Raw genomic sequence first — 15,683 nt, 5'->3', positions numbered from 1 at the left:
AAAGCGATATTACCATCTCGCCCCCATCTCCCCAGTGGTGCCAGTTACGAGCGGCGAGTATGTTCCGTCACTTGAAGCGGGCTAGCCCGTATCGCCACTAACGGCTAATTTTAGACGAGGGGTGGGTGCCAATTTAGTCGTCATTCAAACAGACACTTCTACGGAGAGACTCACTGGAGACCCGCAATCTCCACGAGAGCAATGCCAACTTCAGTTTCATTAGAACAACAAAGAAAATACTTAGGGCTATTTCAACTTTGCCTTCATTTGTGGTGCAGACTCAAAAGAAACATCAGATTCCACAGGGAAAAAAAATGCTGCTTGTTACACCAGGTTCTTGTGAAGTACATTACGACAAAACAAAGCAATTAAGCACGCACGTGCACACACACACACACACATATATATATTTTTTTTTCAGTCTTATTTACTTATTGATTGTTTCTTTGCGATTGCAGTCAGGGAATCTGGTCATACTGCTGCAGTATGAATGCACACATGCCGGTCACGCATTAAACACCATTAGTACCATTAAACACACAGGTCATCTGTTCAATGCTTCTCTAAAAGCGGCAGGTTGCGTATTTCCAAGGCACATCGTTACAAGCTTCTGACCGAGAGGATGACTGATGTCCAAGCATCTTTTTACACACGCTGTCACCGTCTCCCCAAACTCAGTAAGGCCAGTGACATGATAGTCACACGAGGAATGGCTTGCTCGGACACTGCAGGCTGTACCCCTGGCCGATGATGAGAAATACAAGTGAACATTAATATCTGATGCTCACTGAACACCCCATTCTCCCCCCAGCTACAACCTACTCACTGTTTTTCTTGCAAAAAGGCATGTCAGCGATTCCGTGGATGAGTCAGCTGCAGCTGACTGTCTATGGGCTCCCTGCCGGCCACCTGGGTTCACCGTAAGCCTCTCCTGCATGCAGCACATGCTGCTTACGTAATCCACTGGGGGGTGATCCCGGGCCTTTTTTTTTTTTTTTTTTTTTTTTTTTAAGAAACCATCTTCTGGATAAGTGCACTGGGATGCAACACTGAAAGCGTGACTTCGAAAAGATGTATGACAGCAGGATCACAGAAGCCCTCTCACGCGTCGGGACAAAAAAACATTTTTATGACAATAAGATGATACCACACATACCTGCCAAAGTGAGCTTCATTTTAGCAAACATAGCTTTGTGTACGTGTCACATGCATTACTACTATCATGTCTATCAGTCAGTCAGACAGTCAGATATATATATTACATTATGGGGAACAAATGTCCCCACAATGTGATAAAACCCTATTGTTTTGAAGTTGTGGGGACGATTTTTTGGTCCCCACAAGGGGAAATTCAATTTTATAAAAATCTGTGATCGTAATCAAAAAACTAAAAATGCCAAAAGATTTGTATTTTGTTTGGTTACTAAAGGTTAAGGGTAGGGCTGGGTAGGGGTTAAGGTCAATGTTGGGATTAGAAATTTGCCCATAGGAAATAGATGGATGGTCCCCGCAAAGATGTGAGTACAGGTGTGTGTGTATGTGCATACGCAAGAACAGTGTCTGTGTCAGCTTCTTTCCTGATGATGGGCTAAGATTGCTAATGCACATTTGGAAAATAATGTCTTGCGTGACAAAAGAGCAGTGAGGATCCGGGCACAATCCCAGACATGAAGGAGTCTGTCTGAAAACCACAGCCACAGTCACAGCCAATATAACATTTCTAAATGAACTTATGTATGACAACCCTGCCACACAGAGCAGCTAATAAATACCGTTTTGACCAGGGCAAGGTCATGAATGGCCGCTGGAACAGAGGGGGGTGCTAGGGCACCAGTGGCACACGGTTCTCTCATATGCCAGCTGTCTCATTTAAAGCCAGGACACGGAGTGCCCGTTCCATTGCTGCTTCCAACACTGCCACTGAGGATGATAGCTTCCAAAGATGTGGATGTGGAAATACAGCAGGATGAAAATCAGCCCTGTCATATATTTGGATGGGTATTTGGAGTTACATTAAAACAAATACATTAGAGCTACTGGGTGTAATGCCAAATTATAATTTAGGAAAAAAGGCTCTGTACTCTGGCCAAAAAGAAAATCAATCGGCTCATTTGGAACCATTACTTACAACAACGCAATTCATTTATGTACCAATTATCAATTTCGCTGAAACCTCTCCCGTCTGGAAGGATGAAATCACGGCACATCACTGCTCTATTTTCTCAATTTCAAAACTATCCAAATAATTGTTTCAGTTTATTAAGGTGGCTTCTCCATTTAATCCAAGTTGTAAGAAACAATTACATATCTTTGTAAATATGCTCTTCCCATCCCATATAAAAGTCCAACTGGAGATTACCATAAAAAAATATAAATGAAATACGAGTCCATCTATTCCAAACATATGTAACCATAGTACAAACATCCAACGAGGCATAGAGGACAAACAAACACATAAACCGTTAATCCCCATGGCTTAGCCTTTGCAGACCGAGAGCCAATCGGCTGCCTCCGTTACTCAACGTAAACATTAACTTTAGCACTAGCATCCCGGGCACCTGCTTTGCTGAGAACGTCACATGGAAAAGCAATTAATACATCATCTTTTTAGACTTTAATCTCAATGATAACATGTTAAATACCACCAGACCCTTTAAAAGGTAACTTGAAGACCACTAAATCCTATTCTTTATGTAGAGGAGGAAACAAAAAAAAGGTAAAGTGGTACCCTGCAGCAAAATGTGGACATACACATTTATTTCATTATTATAACAGTCTGTGCCATAAAGTAATTTTACACCGGAATTAAACATGTAATTAAACAAGAGGATTCTTACTGAGGAGGACCGAGTGTGTGGAGAAGGGCTGCCGAGCGTGAGCAGAAGATGCCCTTTCACTCGCAGCTGGCATGCAATCGCCATATTTACCCTGCGTGTTCTTGACTCGCATTTCAGAGAAAGTCGAATGGAAATATTTATCTAAGCCCCAATCAGAAAGGACATGAATCATTTTGAAACCATTACGAGTTAAATCCTAAAAAGTACGCCTACTTCAAATATGTAGCCCTTGGCTGTTATCACCTCATAGCAAAAGCAAAACAAGCATGAATTATTCAATTAACTGGCTTTAAAAAATGGGATTGCTATTTGTGTCAAGGAACTCTGCCATCGAGTCAGCAATCAAGCCAGGCCAAACAGTCATATATACGTATGTATGAAATACAGGAAAAATTACAAGGCAATAATTTATTTCACCTGGCTCTTAGAAAGCTAATCTCTGTTTCCATTCACAGGAATGCAGCAATCATGTCATTCCGGGTTAAAAGGTCACACGAACGGGGAAAACAGCTATCGGCACCAAAATCCCTTCTAAATCTGCACGTAACCATCGTTAACTGCAGATCTGGGACTGACCCCAAACAATACTGCATAGAAACAGCCCACTCGTATAAATCGGGCACCATGAAAATCCAAGCTCAAAGCCCCTGTTTATTTTTCAGCTGACGGCAAACGGACGACAGGCTAAACAAACGCGCAGCCCGCCACAGGCGCGGCTGAAGCGCTGCAGCCTGCGTGGGACTCTTTGTATATAATGGATGCCGGTGCCATTGTTTGCTTACATAGGATACTGAAGAAATATATAAATATGAGCAGGCAGAGATGGAGGAGCCATTAGAAAAGAGTCAGATGCACCTGATCAGCGGCTGTGACCTTTTCACCAACCGTGCTCACTGTCCATTATCAGGATGGTCACAGATAATCATAAACAGTTCCAAAGGGATCAAAGCATCACTTCGCTTCTGCTGATTTTACTGACTGACTATTTTATTGAATAACACCAATTGGCAGGAAGATGACGGAGACGCAGGGCTGACCCCAATTCCTGGGGTGCCGTTGCCACCATCCAAGGAGACCCAACGCCAACGGCCCTGACCGACACACAGAAACACACTGTCCACAGCCAAACCACCACCGGGGCAAAAGTGGGGACAGTCCTGCACTCTAATACAGACCTCAAATGAACCCGGAATCTCAGGGGGCTTTTACGCAAAATATATTTGCAATAATAAGCAGCGGAGTTTCACAATAGTAATTTCTGAGAGGAAGGGAAAAACATAAAACTCAACTGTCATTCTTGTGCGATGGGAGCAAACCCCCTCGGTGAGACACAGAGAAAGGCAGAGTCAGTGAGATGAAGCAAGGAGGCGAGAGACGGGACCCACCAGTGACGGTTTTGGTCTTGACCGGGCTGCTGGCGTAATCCGAGGCCTGGTTGGATGGCTGCTTGACCAGGGGTGTGCTGCCTACAGAGGTCTCATCCTCCCTTCTCTTGGCCACAGGCACCGTCATGGGAACAGCTCCGGGGGCCTGTAGTGACATCACATCACCCCCCCCCCCCCGTCTCCGGTCACCTTACTGACACCAGAAAAAAAAACACGGCCTCCACAAACATAATTTGAGTATGACATAAAAAAGCACAATGTTATTGAAAACAGTTGTACAAAATAAAATAACATAAAAATTAATACAAGCCATTGCTGAGAACCATCCAGGAGGGGAAATTACATCATGAAATAATTGCAGGTTAAACGGCTGCATTAAAAGCCTAGTTGCGCTTGTGCTAAAACAAGAACAACATGTGTGCAAAGTATCAGGAGGGACTGCAGCCTGCGTTCGTTTCAACCTGCTCCAGTGATTAGGGTATCTGGCCTAATCGGAGAACATAAAAGCTCAGAAAACAGGGAACACGCTGGACCGCTCATGGCTCCAAGGGCAACACGGAGGCTATGGCTGTTAGTCTCGGAAGGCCTCACACACCGCTGGCAGCTCACGGTCAGGCCTGAAATGGGCGCTGGATTCCTGCCACCAAGATTCAGCTGCAGGGAGCCCAGGCCAAATGCCTACCGGAGGCACACAGAGAATCCCGCACAGAGTCACTGGCCGACCCACACAGAGACACACATGGACACACAGGGCATCCCGCACAGGGTCACTGGCTGACCCACACAGAGACACACATGGACAGATGGGGTATCCCACACAGGGTCACTGGCCGACCCAGAGAGAGACACACATGGACACATGGGGCATCCCGCAAAGAGTCACTGGCCGACCCACACAGAGACACATATATACAGAGATAGATACCTGTGAACATAAATGCTACCAGGGTTTCACACACGAACCCCCAGTCATACCATCTACAAACCCACATAGCTACACACACAGCCACACAATTATGCCAAGATTTTCAGAGATCAGAAGTCTTTCCCACACACATCCCTGCAGAAACCTATACACTCAAATCAACAAGCTCTATGAGAAGAGACAGATTCGTTGAGGAGGGGGATGCTGTTCAAGCTAATGCTTGGCTAGTCTCTAATCCCTTTAAGTGAAAACAGAGAAACTCATCCATCACACACTTTTTAACCCTTACAGCTGTCTCTCGGGAATCATAGTACACACTAAAAACAACATCTACCTACAATGCATGGATATATCAGCCATTTGCAGAAAGCAATAAATATGGTTAATGACCGCAGTGTTTGTGGTACAAAAACCGGCAAAAACAACAATACAGATCTTTCTTGGGTTTGTTGGGTTTTACAGTCTCTCATAAACTACTTGCCTGGATGTAAATGTGCAGCATTTCCTTACGTAGACATGCACAATAGGAGCACGGCCATCTGTGAAGCACGAGGGTCTGGCAGCCGCAGCTCACGGAACCAACCAGTCCGCTCCATAAGCTATCCTCTACAATGATGATCCCTCGCATCGTGCCTTCTACAGCTAACATCACGATGGTGATGATCACTGTCAGTGTGCCGATAGAGATGAAGGTGGCAGTGATGACGCGGGGGACAGTTTCAGTGATGGCGAATGTAATGACGATAACGTTGATAAGCACCGACATGGAAATTTTAACCCAATTCTGTAACTGATGTATGTTTGCCTAATACCACCGATACAGCTGATCAGCAAACCTCTAGGGAGGTCATCTTTAGAGGAATGACGTCAAACCGGTTTTTTATTCTGTGGAAAACAATGGATTGATCTGTCGGCTAGATTCACTAATGATTATAAATGTTCTGGACTGATACTTTGTTCAAGATGGTGATGAGGATACTGTTCATAACAATGATGTTGGGTGATTTTTACAGCGATGGTGATGATGTTGTTAGATGGTCCTGCTTTTCACACTGGCTTTGTGTTAAATGGAGCATTGGCAGCACAAAAACTAGCCCTTCAATGAGTAATGACAAAAAAACATGGAAAGGCTGTCAATGGAGACGCCCAGAGAGACACTGCAGGAACATCAGTGGCGCAGTGAGGTGCGCAGGATTCACCAGGCTGCGGTAAAAAGGAACACGCCGCTGCGTTCCATCACAAACTCTGTGTTGATCCTCACGCGAGAGATCATGTTATGGTTCACTTACCACTTGTTCCCCAGCAGTATGGTGCAGTGTTATGCAATCCCCCCCGGTCTACAGAGTCTCAGCTAATGAGCTTTCCACTGCTCATCTCACGCTGAGATCCCAGCTCGGTGTCCAAAATTGCATGTGCAAAAAAGCACACAAGCTACAGTATCTGTAAAGTGTCCACATCCCTGGCCAGTCACTCGCTACACCTTTCACATACCTGCTGACAATACATTTCTCCTTCTGTTTACTTAGGACATCGTACTGGCTGATGTCAGAGACACATGATGGGACACACGCTCACGCTTCCAGTTCACCCACCCACTTCCCATCAAAGAGGCAGCCATGGCCAGACATACTGATGCGTAACTTCATATTAGCTGTCTTTGATCATCCGGCCTCGGCCATGAGTATATTTTGATTTATGGACAGTATGAATGGTGTGAAAACCACCGCTGGTGTTTTTTTAAGGTCCTAATTTAGGAGCTGAAGGAAGCCCAAGGGAAAGTCCTCAAAGAGACGAGCCTTCATGCAGTGGGGGGGCATCTGGCGGGTCTCATTCCATCTGTTATTGCCAAGTCGCGAGCACCGGAGCCCTGACCCGGTTCAAGGACACATCCCATGATACCGTCCTTCAAACCAAACTGCCCCCCCCCCCCATTCTGAGCAGCTGAAAAGCTTGGTGGGAAAAATAAACTAACATAAAAAGGTCACGTGCAGAGCAAAGAAAACAAAACTTGTCCACGCAAACACAGGACATCGTCCACCTTTCTGTCAACACGTCTTCTGCTCAACCCTGGAAGCCCTTGGCCCTCCAAGGAACAAAAACCCAAAGAATGAAGAGAGGTATAAAACCCACAGCGAATATTAAAGCAGGACAAAAACACACTCATATATGGAAAAACCTGCACCACACACATGAAATCAATCTATGGGCCCCCCTCCCACATGAGCATGGTACACTCCCAGCACACGATCACTACCGTGACTTCAGTCAAACAAATATTGGGCCGCTGTGAACCGAGCCATTAATAAGAAAAACGGTGTTCAGTGGAGGCCAGGTGATGAGTGAGGCCAACGGGCTGAGGCTAGAGGCTTACCTGCTGGGATGAGCGACTGCCATTGCCCCCCCGCTGTGGCTGGTGCAGAAGCCAGGTGGAGAAGACGGGGTCCACGTTGACTGCAATGCCCTGTACGCTGACCAGCAGCACGGCACCTACAGGAGAAAAGAAGCACGGTAATCAGGGTCTCTGTAAGACGGTCAATCAGGATTTAGTTTGCATGCTGTATTTAATCTCTCATCTTTGAAATGAAATCAGGAAACACCACCTAAAATCCAAAATCAGAAAAGCAGATAATTACTACACTACACTACACCACACACACACACACACACACACACACACACACACACACAGTCCATGTATTCATATCTTTGTGGGGACTCTCTATTCATTTCAATGGACATAACCCTAATCCTAATCATGGTAACCCTAAACTTCACCCACCCTTAACCAGAAGTAACCAAACAAAATAAGACTTTGGGCTATTTTAGTTTTTTGATTGCATTCACAGATTTTTAGAAAATTAAGTATCCCCTTGCGGGGACCAGGAAAATATACAAACCTGCACACGGACTCTCAGCTTATCCAAAAAGCAAACACACGACTAAAGATCTATGTTTATAAATTCATACATAATGACTCCTATCATTAGGTATTACTGTACTGGTTTACAGAGGAGGAAAATCTGTCATTTCATGCTAGGCCTCCTGTCTGGCGCAGTCAGGGAAGGAAAAATGGGCTCGGCGGCTGTTCCGATCGCAGTTCCAATGTCATTTTCCGGAAGCAGACAGTGCAGCCAGCAACCAGGAGGCGCTTATGTCAGGCAAGGACTCTATGCTGGCTTCCCCAGTTACTCTGACCTGTGGACCCACCCACACACATGTACTCACCCACACATACGCACATACCCACTTGCTCTCACACACACACACACACACACACACACACACACACACACACACACACACACACACACACACACACACACACACACAAACACACACACGGTTCACTACGCAAACAGGCCTACAGACAGACTATGAATGAAAAGCACCCGTCACTGCTGCAGTCCGCTTTCCCGTGGGCAGAGCTGGACAGCACCAAAACTGGCAGGAAACAAAGGGAAAAGTTTCTTCCGACAATTTAAGGAAATTTAATTCATTGTAAAAATAGCAAAGAATCGGGGGCGGCATGCTGGTACTGTGGACAGCACTGTCCCCCCTCACTTCTGGGACCTGAGTCTGAGTCTCCGCCACGGCTCCATGCGTGAGGAGTTTGCATGTTCTCCCCGTGTCATCATGGGGTTTCCACCAGGTATTCCTAGTGCCCCGCACAATCCAAAAACATGCTGAGGTTAATTGGAGTTACCATACTGCCTGTAGCTGTGCATGTGTGAGTAACCAGTATGTTAGTGAGTCCTGCGATGGGTTAGTACCCCATCCTGGGTTGTTTCCTGCCTTATGCACCCATAGCCTCCAGGATAGTCTCTGGTTCCCCAATGACCCTGAATAGGACAAGCGGTTTAGAAAATGGATGAATGGATGGATGAATGGATGGACGGATGGAAAAGAATTGTTGGCAAACCAAAAAAAAAGACAAAGCCACACTGAAGCAGATAGCCACACAAAGAGACTTCAAACACTATAAAAAAGTTCCTTCAAACTGGCAAAGAAATCTGAAGCATAAGTACTTTGGTTTGGTAAAAAGCATCACTAAGCATTAACACTGTCATCTTACCCACCAGCAGGACATTCAGTTTACACGGCAAGGGCACAGTTTGTTCCAATTGTGTTCAAAGAGTGTCGTGCAAAGCCAAAAATAACATTTTCTTTTGATAAATCTCTATGAAACTTTAGCCTTTCCGGGGGTTTCGCTTATTCTTAAATAATAATCTTAACCAACAATACGAGCCTGAGGTAATGCATTAGGATTCTATCAATAATGACTACCATGCCTTTGGGATCAGACACAATTCACTGACGCACTGTGGAACGGTCCATTGTAACGATATGGGGGAGGGCATTGCGCTCCTCTGATGACTTTCAAAGCATGGAGGGGCTTTGGCACATGCCAAATCTTCCATTTCAGGCCCTGAGGCAATGCCATATCCATGACGGGTCTGGCTAGTGTGTAGCGAGCGCACACACACAGACAGACAGACAGACACACACAGACAGACAGACAGACAGACAGACAGACACACACACACACACACACACACACAGACAGACAGACAGACAGACTGACAGACTGACACGCATGCACACACTCACGCACAGACGTACGCACGCACAGACAGAGACACACACGCGTACGCACATACACACAATAAAAAGTTGGAAGGTGAATCTTTATAGTTTTAGCATTTACACTCATAGAACACCACACATTGTAAAAACTAAGTGCTGTTTAAAATTTAGAGATCTTCCCCCTTCAGCCCCCAGTCCCCACTGTAAAGAAGCACACTGCTGTCGTACTCAAAACGGCTGAAGACACATTCCGCTCCATTAAAGCAGCAAAGCATGATGGGCCGGCTCATCAAAGCCAGGAAGGCGTCCGGTGTTATTCTTTAGTGACCAGCGCACTGGTGGGGCGATTAAGGGCCGAGTGATGACAACAATAACAGAAGTGTTTTGCTAACTTTCCCTGGAAGCCTCCCGCACACGGAACTGGCTCCTGTATTTCTCAGAGGCTTAAACAGGCCCACAGATCCCTGTCACCAAGGGCCCATTAATGTCCAGGGGCTGCCGTTCGTGGCACAAGATTAATAGGAGGAGGGGAAAAATAAATATGTTTAAAACCTACACATGCCCCCCGTGTTTATTCACGGCTGACATCAGAGCCCTAAAGAGGCCGTGGAGTCAGGCCCAGTAGGGAGCATTCAGGTCCAATCAGGCCCAGATGGGCGGCCTCGGTGAAGCCTGAGCGGAATGACATTGTGGAGCAGCACAAGAGAGGGCACGCGTATAATCACGGGCAGAATGGGGACAGTGTCAGCTGGAACAAAGCAGTACTTCTGTGGGGGGGCTGGGGGGATGTCGGTGTGAAAAACAAACAGGAAAGTGTCGAGCTGGATAAATTCTGACGGCTCCGGTCAACACCGAAGCCAAGTAGCAAAACCAAACATTACGGCACATGTGCTAAAGGGCAAATTGCTTTTCCAATGAGCTCATGACTAGAAGGTGTCAGGGAGCCGGCAGCCACTGAACAGGTGTGGGGTGGGGGGTAATTCAGCCCCACTGATATCAGAGCGGATACTCAGCTATCAGTCTGACATCTATTAAAAGGGGGGCCTTGAACCATCACAGGGTGGCGATGGGAGGTACTGGGGGGGCGGAGAAAGGACAGATTCAGGACGACAGACACAAATGATGCAGAGAAAATGTGCTTGTGGGGGGTAACAGCCACAGGGACGGTGATGAAGACACACCTGGCATTTGCCTGCGCAGACGAGCAGCTCTCCCCCCTGACACCATGGAAGCCTGGCCTTCCTGCTGCTGGAATGTGATTGGTGGGGGGGGAGGCACATGTGTAAATCCAGCTGTGTGCGAGTCGGGTGGCACCAGTGTTTAAACATCACCATAAAGTCTCTGTAACCATACAGTTCCGTAGGTGATTCCAGGCACCTGGTTCGTAATGGGGGTGGGGGGGAATGGTGGGTGTTATGCACCATCAGACTGAGGAAAGCGATGGAAAGCAGCTTAAGCTACCGCAGGTTTTAAGTTTACATCTGATCCAAATACAAGAATCTCACCGGCCAAACTTACTTAGTTATATGTGACATGAACATCCATTTTCCCCAATATGACAAATGATACCTATAAACCGGTATTTATGCCTATTACTCGAGTTACCCAAGTTGAATCCCTTTCACAGGAAATGTAAAACCAGCAATCCCAAGGTTCACCACCAGGGGCTCCCTGGATAAAGGGAAGAACATTATCCTGTGAGTTGTTACTCAACAAATCGCTGACAGTGAAGGCAACACAACCACTTGACTATCTGTGTGCAGCTACTTAGCCTGAAAGCCGAGAGCATGGTCACTGGTACAAAATTCACAGTGCTACCTGATTCACTTTGAACCAGAAATCCAACTGATAAATTACTTCAAATACCAACAGACTGACAAACACCTTCAAACGTAAAACGGGGAGTGGCCCTCATCTCCAGTGACCAGACAACCAAACGACACGGTCACAAAACAGTGTCACCCGCCCACAACTCTCCCCTCCTGCCGGAATTTAGCATCCAGCGCGTGTCCATCATACCAAATGCCACAACCAACTGGGGTATAGATCCTTCAATCCCATAGCAACCCCAAACCTGTAATCTGGTGGAGCAATGCAGGCAGGGGCTCCTTCACCAGCGAGTGAAATTCTCCCCATTAGCAACATCCTTTGCCATCTGTTCACACAATGATGTCATCGATTTTTCTATGGATCCTATGTGATTGCTTTCCACCCACGGTTCATGCATGTCATCAAGCGTTACCCTTTAAATGCAGAATGGCCGATAGCCTTGGAGGTCCAGCGTCAGCATGGAACAAGAGGAGCTTTATCTGTGTCCAGATGTTGATAAGATTGGCATGGAAAGGAACATCCCAGCACATTCATAAATCCATATTAACCAATTAAATGCAGAAAAGCAAATAGACCACAATGTGCATGTTGCCATGGCAAAAAGCAGGATCGGTATTCAGACCGTTTCAGCTGTTATCTGCGCTCTTATAGTGGAACCTAGCATTTCCTGATTGGACTCATGCAGGCAGAAAGTCCACTGCCTACTGTAATGCGACTCAGCGCACTTTGCAGGATCTCAGCTAGGAATGGGGCGGGATGAATTTCATTAGATGCCGTTTGTTTTTGAGTGCAGTGAAACGGCAGTGACTGGCATCCCGTTCAGGGTGTATCCCAGCCTTGCGTCCGAAGTTGTCTGGGACAGGCTCAATGCATCCCGACACCTTGACCAGAATCAGCAGCTAAAAGATGGATGAATCCGCAGTCATTCAGGGAACAAATAAAATTTTTCTTTCTTTCCCCTCCATTTCACTACCACACTATGAACCAGCCATGCATCTGCCCCCTCCCCTGCATTCTCCGGTGCTTCAGTTGTGATGCAGGTATCTCCCAGCGACACGGGTCCCCCGCTTCAGACTGTGATTAGTGGGATCAGTTCTGAAAGCAGAGCAGATCTGATGGGATACCAGCAGGGGAAGTCCATCATTTTTATGTGTGGCAAATGGGGAGGTTTGCTGCCGCAGCATCACCCTCAAACAATTTAACCCCTGGGGGCTGGAAAATGCATGCGTGGGGTCTTGGATAGTCTGATTTGGCACCCGGCCTCCACACCAGGGCGCATCTATGTGCCCCTGGCAGTGCCGGGCCCCAGCTGAGATAGGAGTCCATACAGCAGGGCGACCCACTCACTGACAAATTAAACACATAAAGGAGACAGGGACCGGGTGGCACTTAATGATGCCACAGCCCAAAATGAGACAGGCACAGGCCTACAGTGGACTGGGTATGATTCACTGGGACAGGGAGCATTTTTTTCTTATGGTTCTCATCTGAAAACCAGGAAGGAACAGAAGCAGTGAGAGCCACAAGGAGAAGCTGAACACCGTGTCCCTCTCAGGAAGCTGGCCTGCTTGAACAAGCAAGGCTCCTTCCTGATCTGCAGAGGTGCGGATAACACTGCTGGCTCTGCGGGCGCTTCTTGTTAGCGGGTCCGAGTTGGCGCTAACGGATACCCGTCTCTCCATGCTGACAGGGCTTGGAATAATAAATAATGTCCGGGACAGAAGAAGACGATGTCCGTGGGAAACGGTAAGACGTGTTTAAAGACACGGCCCCCGCATTCCCGCGGCACACTGAAGATTACCTTTCCTTAAAGCCGCAACTGTAAGCGGTTGCACATTTCGACCGTTTAGCAATTTGAGCTAATGGGTTCAGGCTGAGCACATTTGCTGGGGATGCGCGGATGAGTCGTCCGGCAGAAGCAGGACCGGGCCGGTTTGGAAGGGTTGCCGTGTCATGGTCAAAGATGAAACATATCAAAGTTTAAAAGATACGGCCCTGATAGCATGGGGAAGCTAACATCACAGACATGATAAGCAGTTTCCGAATGATCCAAGGTTACCCTCTGACTATTTAAGGAAGGCCTTCAGTTCTCATTTGCAGTCTAATGCCATAATTGCAATTTCCCACCCTCCAATACTGGACCACGGTCAGAACACGTCTGCGAGACCAGCTGTCCATCTGCGCTTATCACCAAGGCCAGGTTCAATGTCGATGGGGCGGGCCAGGGGGGCCCCTCCGGATTGCGAGGTGACGAGCGACAAGGTGTTTTGTTTCGCCCTCCCCCATTTCCATGCACGTGGCCCCGATAGGAGCAGCTGAACACATCCAGCAGCTTGAGATAAAAGGACGTGCCTATCGTGGGCTCCTCCTTCCTGCCGTGACATGTGCGCAGTGGTGGAAGGCAGCGGCCCGGGACGGCATCACCTGCGTTCCGCTGGCGGGATGGGCTGTGGTCCTCAGAGGGACGATTCGGATATCATACACACCAAACACACTTCAAAAGGCCTCTTTGATGTGCGGAACAAGAACGTCGACGAGGAAAGGCGCTTTTCCCTACACCCAGCAGTCACATGCTCCCTGTCAGCGCAAGGGCGACAATCAGGAAAGGAATTTTCGCGCGTGGGGTGGGTACAGGACGTGATATGACAGGGATGCTTGTCACTGAAAGCAGACTATTCCACCACAGCATTTTAAGGCAAAAACACTTTAGGCTGAAAGTCCGAAAGGTGAATCTGTGGAGGAAAGACAAGTTCAGCCAGACCCGACTTTGGCTCTAGTTAGAGAAAAATATGCACATATAAAACGGGTTATGTGCAAAATGTATGCTGATACAGCAAGTTGAAGGTGTTGGTAAATTAATACGCTGATAAATATGCTACTCAGTAAAGAAATAGAAGATCAGATACAGTGTCTCTGCTGCTAAATGCCAAATGTTGATTAAGCTGGCACATGATTGGGGGGGGGGGGGGGGGGTCACAAGGCAAACCTGTGCCAATGTTATGCTCAGGCAGAGTGCGTGCTGGGTCATACCACACAGAGAGGTGGAAACTCCAGCCCAGCAGTGAGTGACAATGGCCAGCACCACATTAGGGTGTGCTGCCACAGTTGAATAACTGGATCTTCAACTGCTGGCATTCTGGGGTAGACAGTTGTTCTTTTGGGGTGGTGGGCACAATTAAGGAAGAAGTGTAGCAACCTGGTCCTGGTGCAGTGTGTCGAACAGAGGCAGGTTGGGAAATCGTGGCATCACCTTACGAGTCGGTGATTTACCGGTGTGAGCGGAACGCTTGAAGGGCTCTGACTGTGATATAAGCACTATGTCACCTCATCAGTCACCAAGGCGGTTTGGCGAAGGTGATAGGTGATTTAGCTCGCTAAGAAACACTTGCTGGAGCCAAAAGCAGTCACTATGAAGGCAAGGTGACTGCATGGCACACATCCCTGTGAAAGGGATTCCTGTGAAAGGGAAAAGTAAATGCCCACCAAAAAGACAACAAACCTCATGCGGCAGATGACTTACAGGTGACAGACTGTTTAATGCAGATACCACCTCGCAAAGACCACTAAGCATAAAATGCCTTATAATAAATTCACCAAGTGTGTATTGGCAGGGCCCATTTGTTTGCCTGAAAGGTTTGATGTGTAGCAAAGCATTTTCTGAAGATGAATGACTTCCATACAGCGTAAACAGGGTGATCCGTTGCACACACACACTCCCTAGCCCCCCGCCCCTTCCAGTGTGTGTGCTCTGGAAAGCAGCACTCATCTCGGCTGTTATGTCTGCGTGCCGTCAAGCGGGCACAGGAAGTTACACCACTGTGGCCGTGGGCCACCTGCACAGCCGGGAACCCCATGCAGGGCAGCCACCCCATCATCAGTGCCTGTCAATGGGAGGATCTGAGCGGGGGTGGGGGGGGTTGTGATGAGGAGGGGGGTGTTAAGGACACTGAGCAGCCAAGAATCCTCCCAAAATCATCTGCTCTCCACCTCTTCCCCAACACTCTTCTCTGGTGAGATACGACGTCTTAGATCTCCCTTTTCTTCTAGGTGATAAAAACAGAGGGTGACCTCTGACCTCACAGAAACACCTGCAGACGTATAAACTAGTAAGTCCAGATCTCT

The 15,683-nt window shown here is 47.4% G+C and overlaps 1 protein-coding gene across 1 annotated transcript in view; it reads right to left on the bottom strand.

Annotated features, from left to right (window-relative positions):
* LOC125749095 (intermembrane lipid transfer protein VPS13B-like) overlaps positions 1–15,683 on the bottom strand; it is a 209,711-nt gene that overhangs the window by 114,717 nt on the left and 79,311 nt on the right. Inside the window, 2 exon segments of the mRNA XM_049025986.1 lie at positions 4,223–4,367; positions 7,519–7,634. Of these exon segments, the coding sequence (XP_048881943.1) occupies positions 4,223–4,367; positions 7,519–7,634 (261 nt within the window).

The sequence above is a fragment of the Brienomyrus brachyistius genome, chromosome 9 (genome assembly GCF_023856365.1).
Source record: "Brienomyrus brachyistius isolate T26 chromosome 9, BBRACH_0.4, whole genome shotgun sequence".
Lineage (NCBI taxonomy): Eukaryota > Metazoa > Chordata > Actinopteri > Osteoglossiformes > Mormyridae > Brienomyrus > Brienomyrus brachyistius.
This window is presented reverse-complemented; position numbering and strand designations above follow the sequence as displayed.